This window comes from Lathyrus oleraceus, chromosome 4 (assembly GCF_024323335.1).
Source record: "Lathyrus oleraceus cultivar Zhongwan6 chromosome 4, CAAS_Psat_ZW6_1.0, whole genome shotgun sequence".
NCBI lineage: Eukaryota > Viridiplantae > Streptophyta > Magnoliopsida > Fabales > Fabaceae > Lathyrus > Lathyrus oleraceus.
Window position 1 is genome coordinate 434,576,996 of NC_066582.1, and position 23,765 is coordinate 434,600,760.

Genomic DNA, 23,765 nt, shown 5'->3' on the forward strand with positions numbered 1-23,765 from the left:
GAATTACGATCAAACTCCTCGTCTTCATGTTCCTGCATATCAAGGTTTCATCGATAATTTCAAGGCTAATGATGTAATTTCTTAAACACTTAACTGTTACTACTTACGTTACTACTTACTGTTTATATAATTTTGTAACTAATCATCTTAATTTATATAATGGTTTGTATGAAGACCCTATCTTAACCTTCAAGATGATGATCCAACTAAAGGTGACATGTGGAGTTCAAAAACATTTTTAATTTGTTTCACTCTAGTTGAAATGCATCATTCAAATAGGGATAAACTCCAATTTGACATTCAATAGGACATATCGGGTCCTCCAAATTCCATGGAGGAGTGTCATGCAAGTCAAGTGTCTGAATAATGGAAATTCAATAATTGAAAAGATCATTACAAACAAGAGCGTCGTCAATGGCAAATCACCATCATATTGTCTTACAAGACGATATCATGCTAGACGAATCTAAACTGAGTAGGGAATACATGGATTGATATGCATCTGTATCAAATTTGTATCTGTCACCGAATTCATTCTTATTTCACCCTCGTAACCGACCCACATCTTCAAACTTCCAACGCACCAGACCGTCAGCAAGCACTTACACCCAACAACTTAGTTTTAACACCTAACAACCTAACTTAAACACCCAACAACCTTTCATCCAAACATAACCCCCTATACCCCAAGCCAACAACATCATCAACAAAATCCTTCACTTAACCTAACCCCCTACACCACCCAACAACAAAATCCAAAATTTACCCACTCAACATCATACTCCCAACCACAAACACCATTCACCACCCATAACTACCGAACACCCCAAACACAAATCTTTTTTTCCCAGTCACAATAATTTACCCCGAATACATCACAAGACTGTTACGTCCCCTTTCGACATAGCTCAATGCCTATCACTACCCAGAAAAATTAGGAGGAAACCAGATTAAGTTATGCCAGTGTGACAACGTCAGACTTTCAAAATGCAGAAATGATTGAAGAATTGATGGATCAAACAGATTACGCAGGACCTTCTACTCAACCATTAAATGATGATTTGCCTCGTAGAGTGTCTACGCGATTTGGACAATGTCCTGATTGTGGAACCGACCATCGGTTACCACGGGTCAAAACCAACATCATCACTAAATGTTATTTATTGTAATTTTATTTTTATTTATGATAATTATATAAATTATTTATATATTTTATCATCTAGACAAACAATTAATTATAAATAGTTATAATAATTTTAAACTAATTAAAATCTATATATTATTCCTTTATTTTTAGACAATTTCGCTCATTGAATGGCAGAGCCTTTGTTCTAATAACAAATTTTTTTTTTTAAATAGAACATATTGGTACTAGTATATTGGTATTTTTAACCCAATCAAATTTAACGAGTACAAGAAGTTATCATCAAATAAATTACCACTTTCAAATCCACATGCAGATCACATAGCTGATCAAAGATGGGAGAATCTGGACCACAAAGGTGAAGTATACTACAAGAAGTTATCATTAAATTAATTACAGGTCGGGTATAGAGTCAGAAACAATTAATAATGTGTTGGAAATGGCGAAACGCCTCTAGTTAAATACTAGCACAATTTTCAAATCAACATGCAAATCACATAACTTATCAAAGATGGGAGAATCTGCACCACAAAGGTAGTATAGTACTAGTAGAAACAAACTTTCTCTGCTAAATCATAAGCTTCAATGTTGCATTCAATTTTAACCACTGCAAAATATTTTTATTTGATTTCATGTATAGGTATGCAGTGGTGACTGGATCAAATAAAGGAATTGGATTTGAGATAGTGAGGCAGTTAGCTTCATCTGGAATCAAAGTGGTGCTTACAGCAAGAGATGAACAAAGAGGTCTTCAAGCTTTGGAAACACTCAAAGCTTCTGGTTTATCTCATTCTGTTGTTTTTCATCAACTAGATGTTGCTGATGCTGCTAGTGTAGCTACTCTCGCAGATTTTCTCAAATCACAATTCGGCAAACTTGATATTCTGGTAACTTCCTAAAAATAACTCTCCAAATATTTCTTATAATTACCAATTTTATTTTGTCTTAGTATAGTTTTAGTCCTCGATAAAATAAATTAGCGCCTTGTTAAAAAAAGTCAACTTCCTCTTTATTTTTTATTATCCCCATTTCTTTCATTTCTATAGTTTGGAAAACATAAATACAATAGTGTAACTTTAGATGGTTTTAATGATTTATTATACACTTTAAAATATTTAAAAACTGTAATAATGGAGAAAGGATCCTATCTCATTAAAAAATCTAGTGTCTTGGTCCTTCACTTATATATATATATATATATATATATATATATATATATATATATATATATATATATATATATATATATATATATATATATATATATATATATATATATATATATATATTGTTGGGGATAATCTATTTTCCGAATCCAAGAAACCTTATCTATCCATCCAAGACTTCGGGTATTAAGTGTCAAAATCTTTTGGATTTTTAGTTGTTTAGTGCATTAACACTTAAACTCTCCTCAATAAGTGGTATTAGAATTCAGATTTTTTTTGGTAGAAGAGCGATAGTGAAATTCTAGTATGAATCAAGGTTAATGATACGAGGAAGTCATACTTATGGGTGAAAATGTTGGATATAAGTAAGAGTCGTTAATTCTGACATCTAACTAGTTAGGGTGAAAATGTTTAATATACAAAAGAGGTGACTCATATATCAGATATTTTAAAATTTTGGTAGATATGTCCTATCTTGGATCCATAACACTTTTTTTTTTGATGTTTGGAGGAGAGGGAAAATAAGACTTTCAAAAATAATATTTTAAAAAAAAATCTTTAATATTTTTTGAATATTTGTGTGTATATATAATAATAAAAAAGTGTTTATCATTAATATATTTTTAATTTTTAAAATACCTATAGCAATATAAATTATATTTTGACAATCAGTCTGAACTTTCCGTAACACTATAAACCCCTCATTTAGAACAATTTTTTTAATTCTCCCAAATTAAGGGATATTGATCTGTGAAGAAAAATAAATCTTATAAAACTCTCTTCACTTAAATCCTTATATTATTTTTATTCAATTCTTCCTTTTTTTTCTTCTTATAAGTCTTCCACTTTCCTCTCTTCCAAACTCTCAAGCCTAAGAGTGCATTTGGATGAAGTAATTGTAATTTTTTAATAAATTTAAAATTCTAAGCAATTCAAATGATTCAATTGAAAACCACTTATTTTAAAGTTTTTGTTTGTTTTTATAGAGTATTAAAATGATTCATTGTTAAATTTTTAGGGTCATTTTCATAAATTTTAGAACTTTTTGGGATAAATTTAAAATATGAAAATTATTCATTGTTAAATGTGTCTTCATCCCCAAAACTCTCGAGGGACACCTATTTATCAGGTAAACTGTAGTCATGACCGCCTCAGCCAAAAACCTTTTTTTAATCCAGCACTAACAAACATGCATCCAACCCTTTCCAAAATGGCTCGAGTAAACCTTTAAGTCAAACCATTTTGTTTGGGAGTACCTGTAGTATTTCTGTGACTTGTAGTACTAGACGTATCACAATAGTTGTCAAAAGCCTCATTGCAAAACTCAAGACCATTATTTGTCTTCAACCTCTTGACCTTTCTGCCAGTTTAGTTTTCGACCAGGGTCTTCCAACTCCTGAAATTTTAAAAAGTTTCATCCTTAACTTTCTAGATGAATACCCATAAATTTCAGGAATAATCATCAACTATGGATAGAAAATACTTTGCATCTGAGTGTGAAGGATTTATTACAGGTCCCCAAAGATCAGCAAGAATGTAATCAATGGATCAATGTGTTATTTATTTACCTTTGTTAAACATCATTCGATAGGATTTACCAAATACACAAGGTTCACAAAACTCCAGTTTTTCGACCTTTTCACCACGCAAAAGATTTTGTTTTGACAATTCGACCAAGCCTCTTTCACTGACATGGCCAAGTCACTTGTGTCGTAGCTCAGTCTTCGACACATGTTTTGTAGATGTCACATCTGCACGACCACTTACAACCTCAGCCTCAAGGGTATACACACATTGTTTCTTCAGGCCTCTCAAGACATCCTTCGAACACATATCCTTGCTTGTCGAATTCTTCAAGAGAAATCAAATTCCTCTTAAGATCAGGTACATACCTAACCTAAGTCAATAGTTATATTTACTCATCATGGATCTTGAATCTGACAGATCCAATACCTACAATTTTGCATGTTTTGTTGTTTCCCAGCAGCATTCATCCACCATCTTGGTCACATAATTTCTAAAACACGCCCTTATTTGGAGTCATATTCCAAGTACAACTTGAATTCATATTCCACTCCTTGTTAGAGTCGCTGCTTGAAACCACCAGGACATCAGATGATTCATAACCATCTTACACAGTGGTTGCATTACCATTATCCTTTCCACCATGATTATTCAGTCGATCATGACATATTTTTCTTGTATGACCCTCTTTCTTACAATGATAACACATAATAACAAGAGCATTGCCACCATGAGAATTTTGTAGAACTTTACCCTTCTTCTCAAACCTACCATATTTCTTCAAAATTTTCCTTTAACGAAAAATCCTTAGCCAACTGTCAATGACTTATGCTCCTTTTGTTCATTCAAGTCCTTAGAGTACAAGGAAGATTGAACATCTTCAAAGTTCAACGGATCTCTTCCATACCAGAGAGTTTCTTTGAAGTGAGCATGAGACTTGGGTAAAGAACACAATAGAAGAAATGTTTAATCTTCATCATCATTCTTGACCTTAATATTTTTAAGATCAAGAATCAACTTGTTGAACGTATCCAGTTGCTCAGCCAATACTTCGTCTTCACTCATCTTGAATGAATACAAAGCTTGCTTCAAGTAGAGACGATTTACCAACGATTTCGTCATGTACAACCCCTCGAGTTTTCCCCACACAACAACTATAATTTTCTCCTTCGATACTTATCGGAGAACCTTATCACCAAGATTCAATACAATGGCGTTGTGGACTTTCTTAGTCATCGTTGTCTTCTGCTTCTCCGATAGGGCAACATCTATTTTGTCTGCTCCTTTCAACGCTTCTAACAAACCCTGTTGAACAAGAAGGGCTTGCATCTTCAAGCGCCACAAATCGAATCATTCATACCGGTGAATTTCTCAACCTCATACTCTATTGACGGCATCTTTCTTCTCCACGCTCACCGTACCAGTTTGTTGTGAAATGATATCCCCAATAACATAACAAAATTATGAAATAAAGATTGAGTTTCCTGAATAAACACAAGAAACCCTATTAGGTTTATGAAAGGGAGATAAGAGGGAAGAAGAAGAAGAATTGGTTAAAACTGTTCTATTATTCATTTACTCAATAAGGGCTAAATATTACAAGTGAATACCAACAATTAACCTCTCTCAACAACCTAAGAGAATTAGTCTATTTATAGACTACTAAACCAACTCGGGCAACAAGAAAACTTAAACAATTGGGCTTAAATTCGACATACTAACTTCAATTACAAGTTAACATAATTCGACAGTATGTTAGAATAGGCTTTGACTACAACACGCTTAACTTCGACTTCTGCATGCTTGAACATACTTCAACTACAACATACAGGACCAACATGTGAACCGACTTCGACTGCATACTAAACCTCTATCAAACCAAGAAGCTACCGTTATTGAGACTAGAATTAGATCTAAAATCTCACAAGAGTTGATAAAATTTTCTTGTTTAGTTTGTATATATTTTGTGAATAATGATTGTATTGTGCAGGTTAACAATGCTGGAATTGGCGGAGTTGAAATTAAAGACCGTGATTTATTCACTTCAACAATCATTACAAAAGGGGTTAGTTAGTATATATCAACATATCTTATGAATGAATCTAGTCAAATATATAGACACAAAAAATGTTTGAGACTTGATTCAACCTGCACTGATATGCTACTTTTCTTAATCAATTTGAACATCCATATGAACTTCTATAATGATTTTGACTTTTGAATATTGAGTTTCTCTTACCTCGCAGAAGGCACTATCTGATGATGAATTGAGAAGGACAATGACACAATCATATGAGTCAACTAAAGAATGCTTAGAGATAAATTATCATGGTGCTAAGAGAACATTTGAATGTCTTCTTCCCCTACTCCAGTTATCAGATTCACCGAGAGTAGTCAATGTTTCAGGAACACTGGGCAAGATAGAGGTAATCCAACTTTTCTTTTATGTTCTTTTCCCCTTAATTAAATTAGCATTGTCACTTATTTTGATTTATTGATATAAAATTAGTGTGTATCAAATGAATGGGCTAAAGGAGTGTTCAATGATGTTGATAACCTTACAGAAGAGAAAATAGATGAAGTGTTAAAGGAATTTATCAAGGATTTCGAACAAGGGTCTTTAGAAAGAAAAGGTTGGCCTAGGTATTTCGCTTCCTATATTGTTGCTAAAGCTTCAATGAATGCTTATACAAGAATTATTGCAAAGAAGTATCCAAATTTCTGCATCAATTGTGTTTGTCCTGGTTATGTGAAGACAGATATAACTGCTAATACTGGTTTCTTCACTACAAAAGAAGGTGCTGCTCATCCTGTTAGGCTAGCATTGCTTCCCAACGGTAGTCCATCTGGCCTCTACTATATTCGAAATGAACTATCTTCATTTTGACTGATATGCATTAATAGTGTAAGGATTTTACATCGTCAATAAATTGTAATGGTTAGAATTGTGATTGTTGGATTATAAAAAGATATTTGACTTCAAATATAATTATTTCTTAACCTATTTTTCATATTTTCTCTATCACAATTGTTTACCACACAAGTCTTTTATTTTCCTGTAAGCAATTTCTCGGGGGTTTGAGAGTTGAACTCACATACTCTCGTGTTGGATTCAATTTCTTACGAACTAATCCAACCTTCTTTGAACATATTTAAATTGTTTAGAAATTATTTCTTAAAGTAGAATATGCAAGTTTGGAAACCTTTGTGAAAATGTATTGAGATCAACAAGCACAAGGATAAGAACTTGAAGCACAAAGTACGGGTGAAAAAAGATTTCAAAAGAAAGAATGAGAATGTCAAATATTCTTTGCTATCTTTTTTTTTTGGATTTGTTGTCTTCCAAAAACTTAACAATTTATGCAATAAGGTGAGTGTAATATTTATAGTACTTTTAGAATAGCACTTTTAGAATATTTATTCCAATTTTATATATTTTGAATTATAATTTGTTTAGAAAATCAACACAAAGAATAACATGTCGATTTTAAGATAAAGGAGGACGAAGACATTAAAATCATGTTTTCAATGTTCCAAACTACAGTTTTAAAACTTCAAGTCTTAAATAAGAGTTATACTATTGCAAATCATGTATTCTAAAAAACCTGCCTTTTCCCCCAAAACTAATAAGCTCTTTCAAGAGTCATGAGTTTGAGTTAGACACATATTAACCTTAAATAAGAGTACTATAGATATTTAGGATGCTAATACCTTCCCTTTGCATAACTAACCCCCGATCCTTATCTCTTTTTATTAGTTTTGTTTTAAAACTTCTTTGGGTTTTGTTCGTACTTTTTTCCCTTTCCTTTGAAAATAATAAAAGCGCGGTGACGACTCTTGCTTTATGAGTTAAGTTAATCAATAGTTTAATCTCAAATTTTTTACCGCCACACTAGAGAAATGATGTTTGGACCAAATGATATTAATTTGATTGTTGTAATCAGTTAGAAATGTTGTGTTTAAATGTTGTGGTTAAGTATTTTTATCTGTTTTGATATTTGTTATATACGTTATTTATTTAGACTTGTTGTTCTTTGTTTTGTGATATCTGGTTTCTTACTATTTATATTTGTTACTTAATTAGTAATGGTTCAAATAATTGAGAAGCTTGATGGCAATCTGAAAATGATACTTGATAACAAAATAAAAAGTTAATTGTTACTAGTTCCAACATTGGGATACCAAGTTTAGTTGTGACCAGAAAGACAACACATGGAACATTTTATCTCCAACTTATCACCCGTGTCCATTTTCGTTCTAATACGTGTGCTCACTGGGCGACCTTTCTTGTTCCTCCGCATTCTTGGATTATGAAATTTTTTTATCTCCTTCATAAATGGGTCAATATTCATCGTATGGTAGCACTGAGAAGCTTGTGTTGTAAACCCCAAATAGGTTTGCAACCTTGTAAACGTTGGACAAAAGAGCATAAGCATTGTGGCGCACCATAGAACATGCGAATAAGGGACATAATATGCCTGAAACTTTCCATAATCACACCAACCATTTATTAGATTGACCTTGTAATGTCCCATATGCTTCCTCTCACTATGGTCCATTGTCTCCTTCACACTGAAAGTGTTTTGATTATAGTAAAAAATTCTTACCTAATGCATGCTGGATTTTTCTGTTTCTTTTTTCATCACCTTAACACAATTGTCTGTAAATATTTGTCCAGGATTCAAAACTGCGCTCCACTTTGCACCCCTTTCAACAAATAGTGATCCCAGTCTATAGTATGTTGCATTTTCCAATGATGTAATGGGCAGATTACGGGTGCATTTAAAGACTGAATTCAATTACTCAACGAGGTTCCTTGTCACGTGATCCCAGCATTGACCCCATTCAAATTCCCTTGTCCATTTTTCTAATGGAATATTATCTACCCACCTTAAAGTATCACCATTAGCCATGCCAATTTCATTCCGGTAATATTGAAATGTTGGTTGGTTTAAAGCATACCATATATGTTAAAAAAATGGGTTAATGTTGTAATATATAATTGACTAAGATATAATGTTAGAAAATAAATAGATACTTACCCATGTTAATAACTTTTTTCGGAGGTTTCTGTCCTTGATTTCTCTCATGAAATTTTGTGCAATGTGTTTGATACAGTAGACATGCACAAATAACGGATTATGCCAACCATTATTTGGATTATTGTATGCACTTTCAATCGATGCATGCCTGTCTGAAATCAAACATAGGTCAGGTTGAGGAGCAAAATGCCTTCTCAAGTTGTGTAGAAAGAACCCCCAACCTTCAGTCATCTCATATTCCACAAGGAAAAATCAAATGGGAAAATATTATTGTTGGCATCCTATGCTACCGCCTATGCAGCGTCCCTCTGTACTTACCATATAACCAGGTTCCATCAATTTGAAGTATATTGTTGAAATATATAAAGCCTCTAATGCATGGTTAGAATGCCAATAGTAGTCGGTGGAAGATGTGTTTCCCTTCAACAATAGTACTGTCATATGTATATATAAGTAGTGTTTCCATTTCCACCACTGTACCATGAACAAATTTTTTAAGTGCTAACAAGTAATGTGGAAGTTCTTTGTATGAATTCTCCTATTTATCGTATAACTGTTCAATTTCTTTATTCCTTGAAATCCATGTTTTCCTGTATGACAGGGTGAATTTGTATCCAGAAACAATTTTACTGATACAAACGCTCACCTTGATTGAAAGATCCTTGTCTACAAAAGGCATTAAATGTTAACACATCAGATGACAACTAAGTTTCCCATGGTCCTAATTTAAGATAGTTGTTGAACAACTATGTGGGGGTTCATAATGCTTATCTCCCATAAGTCACTTCTTTTGCTATAGGATGCTAATATTAAGAAACTTATACATAGTGTTTTTACAAAATATTAGATATCTTTTCTTGTCGGAATATTTTACCTTAAAATCCACACAGTGTTTCATGTGATATTTCTTTATGGCATGCACATTGTCAACTTTATTTTTAATTGGTTATCGACATCTATGTCACCCTCCACCGAAAGACGAGGAATGTGTGGTTATTCAAAGGATGGCTGATATGCACTTAAGCACATGTTTGTCATGTGGGGAGGCAGACATAATAAATTCCCAATTGGAATATGTTGTTCATCATCGTCAACTGCTTCTGGTTTAAGATGGTCACCTTCTTTAAATAAAGTTGAATAATAATGATCAGCTTGTGCCTCATTTTATTCATCATCTTCTTCTTCAACATCTTCATTTGGAATTATTGTTGGTGATGCTTCTTTTGGTGCATTGATTATCTCTGACATCTGAGATTGTTGATGAGGTTGAAATTTTATGTATAAATCAATGTAATCAAATCCAAAAAATTCATGATTCATAAACATTGTTTCAACATTATCGTCGTCTCGAACCTTCAATGGAACATATTTCACATGGTTATTCCCAAAATGAACAACATTTAGATAAATAAATTTTGAAACAAATCTAGATTGAATCTTTGTTTGTATCATATTTCTCAAGTATTCGAAATTAGAATTTCAACATAACTTGAAATGACAAATTTTGGTATTTTCGGATATCATACTCATATTATCAGATGTGAGAATCTCTCCTTTGTCATGAGTATTCACTACATATTGTTGAGGATGAGACATGATATATTTTTTTGTGAAAAAGTGTTTTTTATGAACAAATGTAATGAAAAAATTCTGAGATGTTGAAAAAAATTGGTGCAAGGGTTTCATTTAAATGGATACATTTTTTTGTCTTTTGTGACCAATTATATGGTGTAATTTTGCATGCAGATTGAACCTGAATGATCAAAGCCATTAATTACACTTTTCCGCCCATTGCAGGTGCGTATGGTAGGAAAATTTAATACATCTTCCCATTGTAGGTGTGGAAGCCCTGCATGTGTCATGTAATCTGTAACACTTGTCCGCCCATAGCAGGTGCGAATGGCAGACAAAAAAGTAACTCTTCCACCCATTTCAGGTGCGGAAGTCAGACAAAAAAGTAAAGGCTCCGTCCATTGGGGGACCGGACCTACATCACCTCGGCATGCATGTGTTCCATGTACACAATAATTTTTTACTAACATTAATTTTATCTACCAACATTAAATTCTACCAACATTAATTTTTCTTCTTCTTAAAATCTTATATAAATACCTTAACACATAACAATTTTTACTACTTACGTAAAATACCTTCCTCTAAAATCTCTTGTTTTTAATTGTAAAGTTGTTAGAATGTCTTTGTTAACTTATGGGGAAGATCATCGAGGGACACTATCAAACATTGTCGCATATGTAAGTATCCGATTACTCATAATTTTTTTTTAAAATTTAGTTATTATGTGCATTAAATTTAGTGAATCATGATATTATTTTTGATAAATTTAATTGAATCATGATATTATTTTAGGTAAATAATGACATTATTTTAAGTGAATCATGATATTATTTTAGTCTAATTTATGTGTATCATGATATTATTTTAATTTTACTTATATAAATACCTTTATTTTTTTATTAGGATAAAAGAAGCTTTAGACCTCATGCACATTCATATGTCCCAATCGGCGACATGATCCGTCCATATTTGATAGAAGCGAGATTTGGGCACATTATCAACATAACCTCATACAACATTGACAAAAAATTTATTCTCACCTTATGCGAAAGATGGAGACCGGAAACACACATGTTTCATCTTCCAACCGGTGAATGCACAATCATACTAGAGGATGTACACATGTTGTTGGGATGATGTGTACACAGTTTTGCAGTTAATTAAAAAACAAATGTGGCATATTCTAAAGCTCGAGATTTGTTGGGTATAGAACTAACCGACACAACTAGAAAAGGCCATTTCATTGAGATTAAATGGCTCAGGGAGTACTACGATGCTATTCGCCTAGACGAGAATTCCCCCGTCGAAACAATGCTTAGGAAAACTAGAATTTGTATTTTATTATTTTTCTCTAGTTTATTATTTTTTGATACTAATGGTAACACTATACATATTCAATATTTACCATTATTAAAGGACATTATTAAAATAGGTAAATATAGTTAGGGAACTACAACTTTAGCGCACCTATACAGAAACCTATGTAGATGCGTTAAAAAATGTGCATCACTTTGCTAGTTGTGCGATATTACTTCAGGCTTGAGGATGGTCCAGAATGCCAGGACTGGCGCCAACGAATCCTAATCCATTCCAATTTCCATATGCGACCAAGTACGTTTAAAACATTTCATTTTTTAATATATGTTTATTCAACGTATTTTCTAATTAATAACTATTTCTTTTTAGGTTGTCCACATATGAGATGAATTACGATCAAACTCCTCATCATTGTGGTTCTGCATACCGAGCTTCCATCGATCATTTCAAGGCAAATAATGTAATATCTTAAACACTTAATTGTTACTACTTACCGTTTATATATTTTTTTAACTAATCATCTTAATCTATGTAACAGTTTTCATGGATGATGGGAAAATAGCAAGTGTACTATTTTTCTCACTGTAGTAATAAAAGGGAAATTCCCCGTTTGTCGATCTCAAGGACTGCTTGACGATACAGAGTTTATCGATTGTTTCAATTAGACAAAAGCCTTTGGTTTTTGTGTTGTGAGTAATTATACTACCAATTGCAAATAAATAAAACAAGTAAAAAGGTTGAACGAGATACAAATGAGAGAAGATTGCTAGGGTTCGGTGAATGAAACTTCCTGTAACAAATATAATTTATGAAAGTTTAGACAATATTCCTGTCCAATTAATTCCGGTCCTCAAGGGTATCTATTCCTAATTCCTTAGTGAAAAGACCTTTGATTATGTAACCTAATTACTATGTCCATAAATAATTAAGTTCATACTCAAGCATTCAAATATCAAGAATTACCGGTCAGATAGAAAATCCCTAGTCCTAGGTTATTTTTACTATCCAAGGTTCTTATCCAGATCAATGAATAATCGCTGTCCAGCTTAAACTATTCATATTAATCATCATTTGTTGGTCCGACGAATAAAGCATAAAGAACGGTAATAAGAACAAATTAATGGAAAAGAAGAAATAGTCAATGCACTCATAAACATAAGGTCTGTCACATTCAGAATCAGGGTCACCCCCCTAGCAATGGGGGGTTTAGCTACTCATAATCGAAATAAAAACAAAGATTAACATTGTTGTCATTACAGAATTTCGTGAGGAATCAATCTTCAATCGTCGGAAAACTCTTGAACATATGAATCCTCTGATAATCGTAGAGTCTCCAGCTCTCAAAACGCGTCTTTTTTCTCTCCAAAATCGTCCAACCCTTGAAAAATCGTTTTCTCCCCTCTAAATAGCTGTTCAGTTGGGCTTTTCCTGATTCTGGGCTTGATACGCGTATTGCCCAGTCTGGTACGCGTATCGCACGTAAGACAGCCTCTGATACGCGTATTGCCCAGTCTGGTACGCGTATTGCCCAGTCTGGTACGCGTATCACCAGTTTGGTACGCGTATCAGCAGAAGCTTGTCTTTTTGCTTGATTTTCAACCCCTCTGGTCATTTGCGTATGCTACGCGTACTGGGAAGGTCCATACGCGTATCATGTAAGGCCATACGCGTATGGACAGCAAGTTCTTCAAGAATTGATTTTTTCTTCCGTTTTCTTGCTCGGGCTTAATTTCGTATCTGACGTTTGATTCCCTGAGCTTCCAGACTAGTTTTTTACCTGCTAACATACCCAAAAGTGTAAAATATCCTCCAGAAATTCATAAGTAACAACACACTTCATATTATAGAATTGAGCTTATATCTAACTAAAATGCTTCAGTTTACGCAGTTTACCTGACTTATTTACGGTTAAATAGTGAAATACCTAGCATAAATGGTGACTGATCAATGGAGATCCAATCTTAACATTCGAGATGATGATCCAACTGAAGGTGACATGTGGAGTTCAAAAACATTTTAAATTTATTTCACTACAGTTGAAATGCATCATTCAAATAGGGTAAAATTCCAATTTGGCATTTAATAGGACATACCGGGTCCTCCAAATTCCATGGAGGAGTATCATACAATTCAAGTGTCCGATCAATGGAAATTCAATAATTTGAAAGATCATTACAAACAATAGTGTCGTCAATGCCAAAACCGCCATCATACTGTCTTACACGATGATATCATGCCAGACGAATCTAAACCGAGTAGGGAATACATGGACTGCTATGCATCTGTATCAAATTTGTATTTCTCACCGAATTCATTCTTATTTGACCCTGGTAACCAACCCACATCTTCAAACTTCCAACACACCAGACCGTCAAGAACACTTACACCCAACAACCTAGCTTTAATACCCAACAACCTAACTTTAACACCGAACAACCTTTCATCCCAACACAACCTCCCTCATCCCCCTTATACCCAAATCCAACAATATCATCAACAAAACCATTCATTTAACCTAACCCCCTACAACACCCAACAACAAAATCTAAAATTTACCCACTCAACATCATACTCTCAACCACAAACACCATTCACCACCCACAATTATCAAACACCCCAAACACAAATCATTTTTCCCAGTCACAATAATTTACCCCGAATACATCACAAGACTTTACGTCCCCTTCCAACATAGATCAATGTCTACCACTATCCAACAAAATTGGGAGGTAACCAGATTAAGTTATGGCAGTGCGACAACATCAGACTTTCTAAATGCATAAATGATCGAATAATTGATGGATCAAACAGATTGCACGGGGTATTCTACTCAACCATTAAATGATGATTTTCCCCATAGAGTGTCTACACGATTTGAATAATGTCCTGATTTGGAACCGGCCATGGGTTACTGATCCGCTGTCGCGCGCGGATCAAAACGAGTAATTTTGTAAAAACGTAATACAGCGACAATTAAACTCGGATATCGTCTCAAGGATTCTTGTTTGTAATAATTAAACGTAATCAAATGGGGGGGGGGGGTGATTTGGTGTTCAATTACAAAAATGCAGAAAATAAGTGATTATGAAAAGTGATTATTTGAATAAGCTGAAACGAATCAACCCACTATATCATCTTCCGACTTATCATTGATCCCTATAAAATTCCAATTCCCTAAACGAGTCTGATCCTATTCGATTACAAAAGCTACTGACAAGCGCAATAACAATTATACGAGGTATGCCCCTGAATTCCGAGTAAAGCAAACAGATTAAAACTATTGCGAATTAAGCAAACGCAATATGATCGAACGCGATAATGCAAAAGCTACACTAATCACGAAATTGATTCAAAAGCAGACAACAATCAAATTAAAGAATTCTTTCATGTAAAAACAATTAAATTAAGCAAGTAATTGTGATTATAGATATAATTCAAAGGAACAAATTAATGGAAAATTATAAAAGAACCTCAAAGTGGCATCCGATTACAGTGAATTGATTCTTGGGAAATTAGTTCTCCATAGTCATTCCTTGCAAGCTCTCAAATTCGTGCCTCCATAGTGATTTTTCCGTTCCATTCTCAATGGTGTACGGCTGCTAGACCTAGGGGAAAACAAAGACCCGTTTTACAACTCAACTGGGTCGACCCAGCCCACTACAAATGACCCAACACTAAAATAAAATTCTAATGCTGTAACTTGAAACGAAATTCTGGAATTTTGAGCTCCGAATCTGACTTCGACTCCAACACGAAAGTCGTAGCTCTCTCTCTTAGCTTTCCGACGATTTTTAGAACGCCTCAAACGGATTCCCGGAACTCCAGTTATGATTGTTTGCGCGCAGACTGCTAAAGCTGAAAAATAAGTGCGAAAATTAAATTAAACTAAAAATAAAATAAAATATGAAAACATAATAAAATATAAAAATAAACAAAATAAAATAAATAAATGCCTAAGTAAAAAGTAGGAGAATTGTGCATAAATATGCACTTATCAAATTCCCCCGGACTTGAACTTTTGCACTCCGAGCAAAATTGAAATAAAACAAAGAAAGCACACACACATCAATAGCTACTCATTCCAGGCTACAAGTATTCTTCGGTTAAGTTTGCATTGATAGGTACTAATCTTGCACACTAAGGATATTGTAAGAACACTAATCCACAGTTATGCAGACATAAACCTCCTGAATACACAAATCAACTCGAATCATATTATTATACTAAAGCCTAACTTACTCATCCTTCTTTTGCTCTTTTTCATTCATGCGCAATCACATTAAGCCCGTTATCTCCACACACTCATAGCAAGGCGACCGGTTAGTGACTCTGATCCTTTTCTGCACGGGGTTCTGGTACTTAAGTGGCATAACCCTTTGCTTACTCACTTGTAGTTGCGGGGGATCGGACCGTAATTCGCCCTACCAAGTTCAGCACCAGAAACCGCTGAACCAACTAACAACGAGTCAAAAACTTTTTTTTTGAAGGTTCTACAACCGTTGGGTTAAGTGACCGGGTGAGGGTCACCAAACTTAGAAGGTGCATTCCTTTATTTTTTTCTCTTTTTTTTTTCTTTTTCAGAACACTCACTTATATTCATCGGCTTCCCTGCGTAGAGTGTGTGTGAGATGGTGCTGACTGCTGAAATAAACTACTCAAGAGCTGTCAGAGAATGAGAATTTAAGGCTAAAACATAATAAAAATTCAACTCAATTTCCATATGCAGGAGACTTACGGTGTTAAAACAATACCGATCTTGTGAATTTTTCTCAAGTCTCCGCAAACTCGACTCAAAGTAATCTATAGCCTAAAACTTTCAAGAAGATGCAATTTTTTTAGAAAGAAAACAAAAACAAAACAAAACAAAGAACAAAAACAAAGAAACTAAAGTATTCCCTCCCCCACACTTAAAATATGCATTGTCCTCAATGAAAGAAACAAACATAAAATAAGAGAGAGAAGAGAGAGGAAAGAACACACCCGAGTAGTCAAGGAGGATAGGTGATCACATAAGCAGCCTTTCCCAAAGAGATATATTCTACATTTTCTTCTTCCAAAGTGGGGTTGTCATGGAATAGCTTTGGGTAATGTCCATTGAACTTGAAATTTTTATTAGTATCTTCGCCTTTTATTCCAGGATCAAAGAACCTTCTAAAAGTAAAAATGTCAAATAGACACATGAAGGTGATATGACTTGGAATGTTAGCCAATGTCCAACCAAATGCCTTTTTATGCTTCCTTAAAATCTGCAAAAGCTTATTTTCTTGATCGAAATCAAGGTTAGAAGAGATAATAACAGGGAGTTTCTCATTACTCTCCAAGTAAGCATATTTCAGGTTCTCAGGGAGCTCTTTTAGCTCTAAGGACGGGGGCTGCTTGGTGGATGGAGTGCTTGGGGAAGCCGGGAATGCAAGAGCATCAACTGCAAAAACAAGTTTATTGGTAACAACTTCATCTGTCGGAAATGTATCAGCCTGTAAGGCAGCATCAATCTCAGCATAGACAACACAAACGTAAGTGTCAGTACAATCAGAACATGAATAAATATCATCAAAACCAGAGAGAGATGGAAAATCAAGCGCAAATAGTTCAGAACTAGAGTCATCAACTAATTCAGAAATCAGCTCAATATGAAAAACGGAATGCTCCTCCACATGGTGTTTCATGGCATCAAAAATGTTAAATTTTGCGACAATGTCACCAAATTCCATGGACATGGTTCCATCGTCAACATCAATTTTTGTCTTCGCCGTTTTCATGAACGGTCTGCCTAAAATGATGGGAGCTCCGCTTGCCTTGGTTTCTCCTTCCATGTCTAGAATATAGAAATCTACAGGAAAAATCAAATCGTTAACTTGAACAAGAACATCTTCGACTACCCCGGCGGGTCGAGCGTTGCTCCTGTTTGCCAATTGAATGATTAAACCTGTATGCTGCAAAGGACCAAGACAAAGGTTATTATAAACAGAAGTAGGCATAACATTAATGCCCGCTCCCAAATCAAGCATCCAATTCTCAAATTTACTATCCCCGATAGTACAAGGAATAACAAATGTTCCCGGATCCTTCTGCTTTTGTGGCAGAACCTGAGTAGTGAGGGCTGAAACATTTTGCTCGCCTACAATCTGTTTGGATGATTGTTTGGGCTGAATAAAGGCAGAAATATTTCGTCTTAAGTTTACTTTTTCGCTTCCCTTAATCCTCCTCTTGTTGGTACACAAATCTTTTAGAAACTTTGCATACTTAGGAATCTGCTTAATAACATCAAGTAGCGGAATGTTTACCGCAACCTTTCGAAAAACATCCAATATCTCTCTTTCTTTGTCTCCCTCCTCAATTCTTTTATTTTTCAGAACTCTATGTGGAAAAGGGACTGGTGGCACATACTCCTTTTCTTTAATTTTTTCAGTTTCGACCACAATAGAAGAAGGAGAAGAAAGTTCAGCTGAGTGAGGTTCAGAAGGAGAAAGTTCAGAAGTTACCTCAATGATTTTTTTATTTTTTTCAGGGGCTGGTTCTGTAAGTTTTCCGGATCTCAAAGAAATTGCGCTCACATTAGCATTAGGACCATTCGGATTGAAAACTGTTTGGGCTGGAAGTTGGTTCGAACCTTGAGCTTGCATGTTATTTATTTGAGTAACAAGTTGTCCCATCTGTGTGTTCAAGGTCTGAATGCTAGCATCGGTCCTTTGTTGGAATTGGAGGTTGTTCACGGCCATTTGCTTAACAAGATCCTCCAAGGATGGTCCGGAAGGTGCTGGGGCAGCCACTTGAGGTGAGTTCTGTTGTTGGCTGGTTTGCGGGTTTCCATATCGAAGGTTGGGATGGTTCCTCCAATTGGGATGGTATTTGTTGGTGGATAGGTCAGGAGTTTTGTTGTACCTGTTTTGATCGTAAAGGTTGGCTGCATAAGCTTGTGGCAACTCAGTAATGGACTCGTCTCTCAGAATAGGACAAGTATCGGTTGGATGCTCAGGAGAAGTACAAATGCCACACACAGTTGCTGTTTGAGGTTTTGCTACTGCCAGTTGTTTGACTAAGGTGGTGAGTTCGTCAATTCTGGTCTCTAAAGCCTTGTTGAAAGAAACTTGAATTTGACTCACGCCTTTGCTGTGAACAGAATTATCTCTAGTAGTGAACTGTTGAGAATTAAGAGACATATTTTCAATAAGTGCTTTGGCAGAAGCTGGAGTTTTATCGACTAGTGCTCCACCACTAGCAGCATCAAGAATATTCCTGTCCATCGGTAACAACCCCTCATAAAAGTACTGGATGGGTAGTTGCTCTGTGATCTGGTGTTGCGGGCAGCTAGATACCAAGTGCTTGAATCTCTCCCAATACTCGGTCAACGACTCATTACCTTGTCTAATACCACAAATCTCCTTTCTTATTGAGGCAGCCCTGGAGGCAGGAAAGTATCTCTCTAGGAACACTTTTTTCAGGGCAGTCCAACTTGCAATTGAGTTTGGCTCGAGATAATAAATCCAATCCTTTGCTGCACCCTGCAATGAAAAAGGAAAAGCTCGAAGTTTGATATGGTCTTCAGTTATTCCTTCAGGCCTCAACGGTGTAGAGCACACAACCTGAAATTCTTTGAGATGTCTGTGGATCTTCACCTGCAAGACCACTAAACTTTGGCAACAAGTGTATTAAACCCGATTTTAATTCAAAAGGAACAACATCAACATCATATTCAATACACAAACCATTGTAATTCACATCAGGAGCAGCTAACTGCCTTAAGGTTCTATTATCAGCCATTGTCAAAAACAAACACAATGAAGGAAAACGATTAAAATAAATTTAGAAAAATAAACTAACACCGAAATTAATCTAATAACGTCATTTAAAATTTTTGAGAATTTTTTCGGAATTTTCTAAAACTATCAAAACAGAAAAAAAATCATAAAAAATAGAAAAATAAGGAATTTCGATTTTTTAGGGTGTCGTCCACTATTTATTCCATAACTAGAGGCTTTTGATTACTGATTTTTTCCTAATGAATCGATAAAAAATCGGAATAATCTGAGACAATTTGTTTAAAAACAGATTTTTTTATCCCAAACCGCAAAAAGACCAATACGCAAGTTGGACGAAACTGCGAGGAAACTAGGACCTATACGCTTAGACACTAAACCTATGACTCTAAAAACGATTAAAAGAAACAAGAATCCCCGGCAACGGCGCCAATTTGATCCGCTGTCGCGCGCGGATCAAAACGAGTAATTTTGTAAAAACGTAATACAACGACAATGAAACTCGGATATCGTCTCAAGGATTCTTGTTTGTAATAATTAAACGTAATCGAATGGGGGGGGGGGGTTGATTTGGTGTTCAATTACAAAAATGCAGAAAATAAGTGATTATGAAAAGTGATGATTTGAATAAGCTGAAACGAATCAACCCACTATATCATCTTCCCCGCTGTCGCGCGCGGATCAAAACGAGTAATTTTGTAAAAACGTAATACAACGACAATTAAACTCGGATATCGTCTCAAGGATTCTTGTTTGTAATAATTAAACGTAATCGAATGGGGGGGGTTGATTTGGTGTTCAATTACAAAAATGCAGAAAATAAGTGATTATGAAAAGTGATTATTTGAATAAGCTGAAACGAATCAACCCACTATATCATCTTCCGACTTATCATTGCTCCCTATAAAGTTCCAATTCCCTAAACGAGTCTGATCCTATTCGATTACAAAAGCTACTGACAAGCGCAATAACAATTATACGAAGTATGCCCCTGAATTCCGAGTAAAGCAAACGGATTAAAACTATTGCGAATTAAGCAAACGCAATATGATCGAACGCGATAATGCAAAAGCTACACTAATCACGAAATTGATTCAAAAGCAGACAACAATCAAATTAAAGAATTCTATCATGTAAAAACAATTAAATTAAGCAAGTAATTGTGATTATAGATATAATTCAAAGGAACAGATTAATGGAAAATTATAAAAGAACCTCAAAGTGGCATCCGATTAGAGTGAATTGATTCTTGGGAAATTAGTTCTCCATAGTCATTCCTTGCAAGCTCTCAAATTCGTGCCTCCATAGTGATTTTTCCGTTCCATTCTCAATGGTTTACGACTGCTAGACCTAGGGGAAAACAAAGACCCGTTTTACAACTCAACTGGGTCGACCCAGCCCACTACAAATGACCCAACACTAAAATAAAATTCTAATGCTGTAACTTGAAACGAAATTCTGGAATTTTGAGCTCCGAATCTGACTTCGACTCCAACACGAAAGTCGTAACTCTCTCTCTTAGCTTTCCGGCGATTTTTAGAACGCCTCAAACGGATTCCCGGAACTCCAGTTATGATCGTTTCCGCGCAGACTGCTAAAGTTGAAAAATAAGTGCGAAAATTAAATTAAACTAAAAATAAAATAAAATATGAAAACATAATAAAATATAAAAATAAACAAAATAAAATAAAGAAATGCCTAAGTAAAAAGTAGGAGAATTGTGCATAAATATGCACTTATCAGTTACCATGACTGGATCAAAATCAACATCATTACTAAATATCGTTTATTGTAATTTTATTTTTATTTATGCTAATTATATAAAATATTTATATATTTTATTATCTAGACAAACAATTAATTATAAATAATTATAATAAGTTTAAACTAATTAAAATCTATAAATTATTTCTTTTATTTTTACACACTTTCTTTAATTGAATGACCGAGCCTTTGTTCTAATAACAATTATTTTTGTAAATAGAACATATTAGTATATAAGATGAAAAGGATGGTATATTGGTATTTTTAACCCAATGAAATATAACGAGTACAAGAAGTTATCATCAAATAAATTACCACTTTCAAATCCACACGCACATCACATAGCTAATCAAAGATGGGAGAATCTGGACCACAAAGGTGAAGTATACTACAAGAAGTTATCATCAAATTAATTACAGGTCGGGTATAGAGTCACAAACAATTAATAATGTGTTACAAGAAGTTATCATCAAATTAATTACAGGTCGGGTATAGAGTCACAAACAATTAATAATGTGTTGGAAATGGCGAAACGCCTCTAGTTAAATACTAGCACAATTTTCAAATCAACATGCAAATCACATAACTTATCAAAGATGGGAGAATCTGCACCACAAAGGTAGTATAGTACTAGTAGAAACAAACTTTCTCTGCTAAATCATAAGCTTCAATGTTGCATTCAATTTTAACCACTACAGAATATTTTTATTTGATTTGATGTATAGGTATGCAGTGGTGACTGGATCAAATAAAGGAATTGGATTTGAGATAGTGAAGCAGTTAGCTTCATCTGGAATCAAAGTGGTGCTTACAGCAAGAGATGAACAAAGAGGTCTTCAAGCTTTGGAAACACTCAAAGCTTCTGGTTTATCTCATTCTGTTGTTTTTCATCAACTAGATGTTGCTGATGCTACAAGTGTAGCTACGCTTGCAGATTTTGTCAAATCTCAATTTGGCAAACTTGATATTCTGGTAACATCCAAAAAATAACTCTCCAAATATTTTCTTATAATTATGAGTTTTATTTTGTCTTAGTATATTTTCTTATATATCCACCCAAGATTTTGGGTATTAAGTGTCAAAGTCTTTTAGATTTTGAATTGTTTAGTGCATTAACACTCGAACTTTCTTTAATAAGTAGTATTAGAGCTTAGGTTTTTTTTCTTCCGTAGAGGAGCGGAAGTGAGATTCTAGTGTGAATCAAGGTTAGTAATGTGAGCGAGTCACATTTATGGATGAGAATGTTGGAATTAAGTGTTAAAGAACACAACAATTAGTAACCCAGTTCGATGTAAACAACACCTACGTCTGGAGGGTTGGTTTCCAACCCAATAAAGGAAATTTACTATTAATAGCTTTGTACAATTAGTCTTACATGTAACAACAAACCATATGTTGTTCAATGCGTATTTCTAACAGTACCCAATGAGTTTTTATTTAGAACTCCGCCTAAATATCAAAAATCCTTTCACTTTTTCTCAATCACTAAACCCTAGTTATTGGTGTTTAACCCAATTATCAATGTCGAATATTACAACTCAACTATAGACAAATATTCTATGTCAAGTTACTGAAACATAGAGGTGTACATAAAGATGTTGAATTTACAACTCAACTAGACAACACTACAACTATGCGAATTTACTAAAACATAGCATGGTGAAAATAAAATAACAAGGACATTTGTAACCCCTGAAACTCTAAAATCTTCAATGTGAATGCTTGCTTTCCAATGTAGGTTTGAGATCCTTATATAGTATAATAATTCTGGACTTTTCTCCTTGGATATTAGCTTTAATTTCGTCCAGAATTAATGTAGAATTTGTTGGATATTATTTGTTCCATAAATCTCTCCGAAAAAGATATGATTTGTTTCAATTTAAATTCAAATTTAAATCTTTATTTAAATCTGAATCAATCTTCATTCAGGTGTCAAACAAATCACTTAATCATATTGCTAAACCAATTAGCAATAAAATATGATCAAATCTCTGATTAGAAAGTCTTCTAAAACACAACAACAATAACTTGTTGCGCAAGACCTAGATATCGTCCCAACATGTTATGACATCACGTCTAACATATGTCTCTTTTGCATATCCATACAACTTAAGTAAGCTATATTAATCTTTAACACTTTGGACATTCCTCCATTTTATTGTTTTTTAAAATGCAGCAAATCCGAAAGGAACAACAATCTCCTCCTTTGGGATATTGTAGGAAAAAAAAATCTTCAAGATATAACACTTATTCATACTAGAACAAGTGCTAGACTTTAGAGCATACAATCATCAACAGTCTTCCAAATATCAGAGATAAGCTCACTAGCATAAAATTAATAACATTCATCACAAATGTCACACAAAACAATGCTCTAAAATCAATCAGACATGCAGTCATTCACAACTTAGTCATGCATGGAACTCAATTAACTCATAGTTAATAGCATACAATCCTATTAACTAACAATTATCAA

The 23,765-nt window shown here is 34.3% G+C and overlaps 1 protein-coding gene across 8 annotated transcripts in view; it reads left to right on the plus strand.

The window, feature by feature from the left end:
• Positions 1 to 23,765, plus strand: part of LOC127075911 ((+)-neomenthol dehydrogenase) — a 45,334-nt gene that overhangs the window by 8,874 nt on the left and 12,695 nt on the right. Inside the window, exons 1-5 of one of the 8 annotated variants that reach the window (XM_051017426.1) lie at positions 1,461 to 1,678; positions 1,785 to 2,031; positions 5,825 to 5,899; positions 6,081 to 6,260; positions 6,344 to 6,834. In XM_051017426.1, the coding sequence (XP_050873383.1) occupies positions 1,656 to 1,678; positions 1,785 to 2,031; positions 5,825 to 5,899; positions 6,081 to 6,260; positions 6,344 to 6,721 (903 nt within the window). In that variant the 5' untranslated portion in view covers positions 1,461 to 1,655 and the 3' untranslated portion in view covers positions 6,722 to 6,834. Of the gene's footprint in view, positions 1 to 1,460; positions 1,679 to 1,784; positions 2,032 to 5,824; positions 5,900 to 6,080; positions 6,261 to 6,343; positions 6,835 to 21,785; positions 21,909 to 22,014; positions 22,262 to 23,765 lie in introns of those variants that run through there. The other 7 variants (XM_051017427.1, XM_051017425.1, XM_051017424.1 and 4 more) reach the window with 7 other exon arrangements.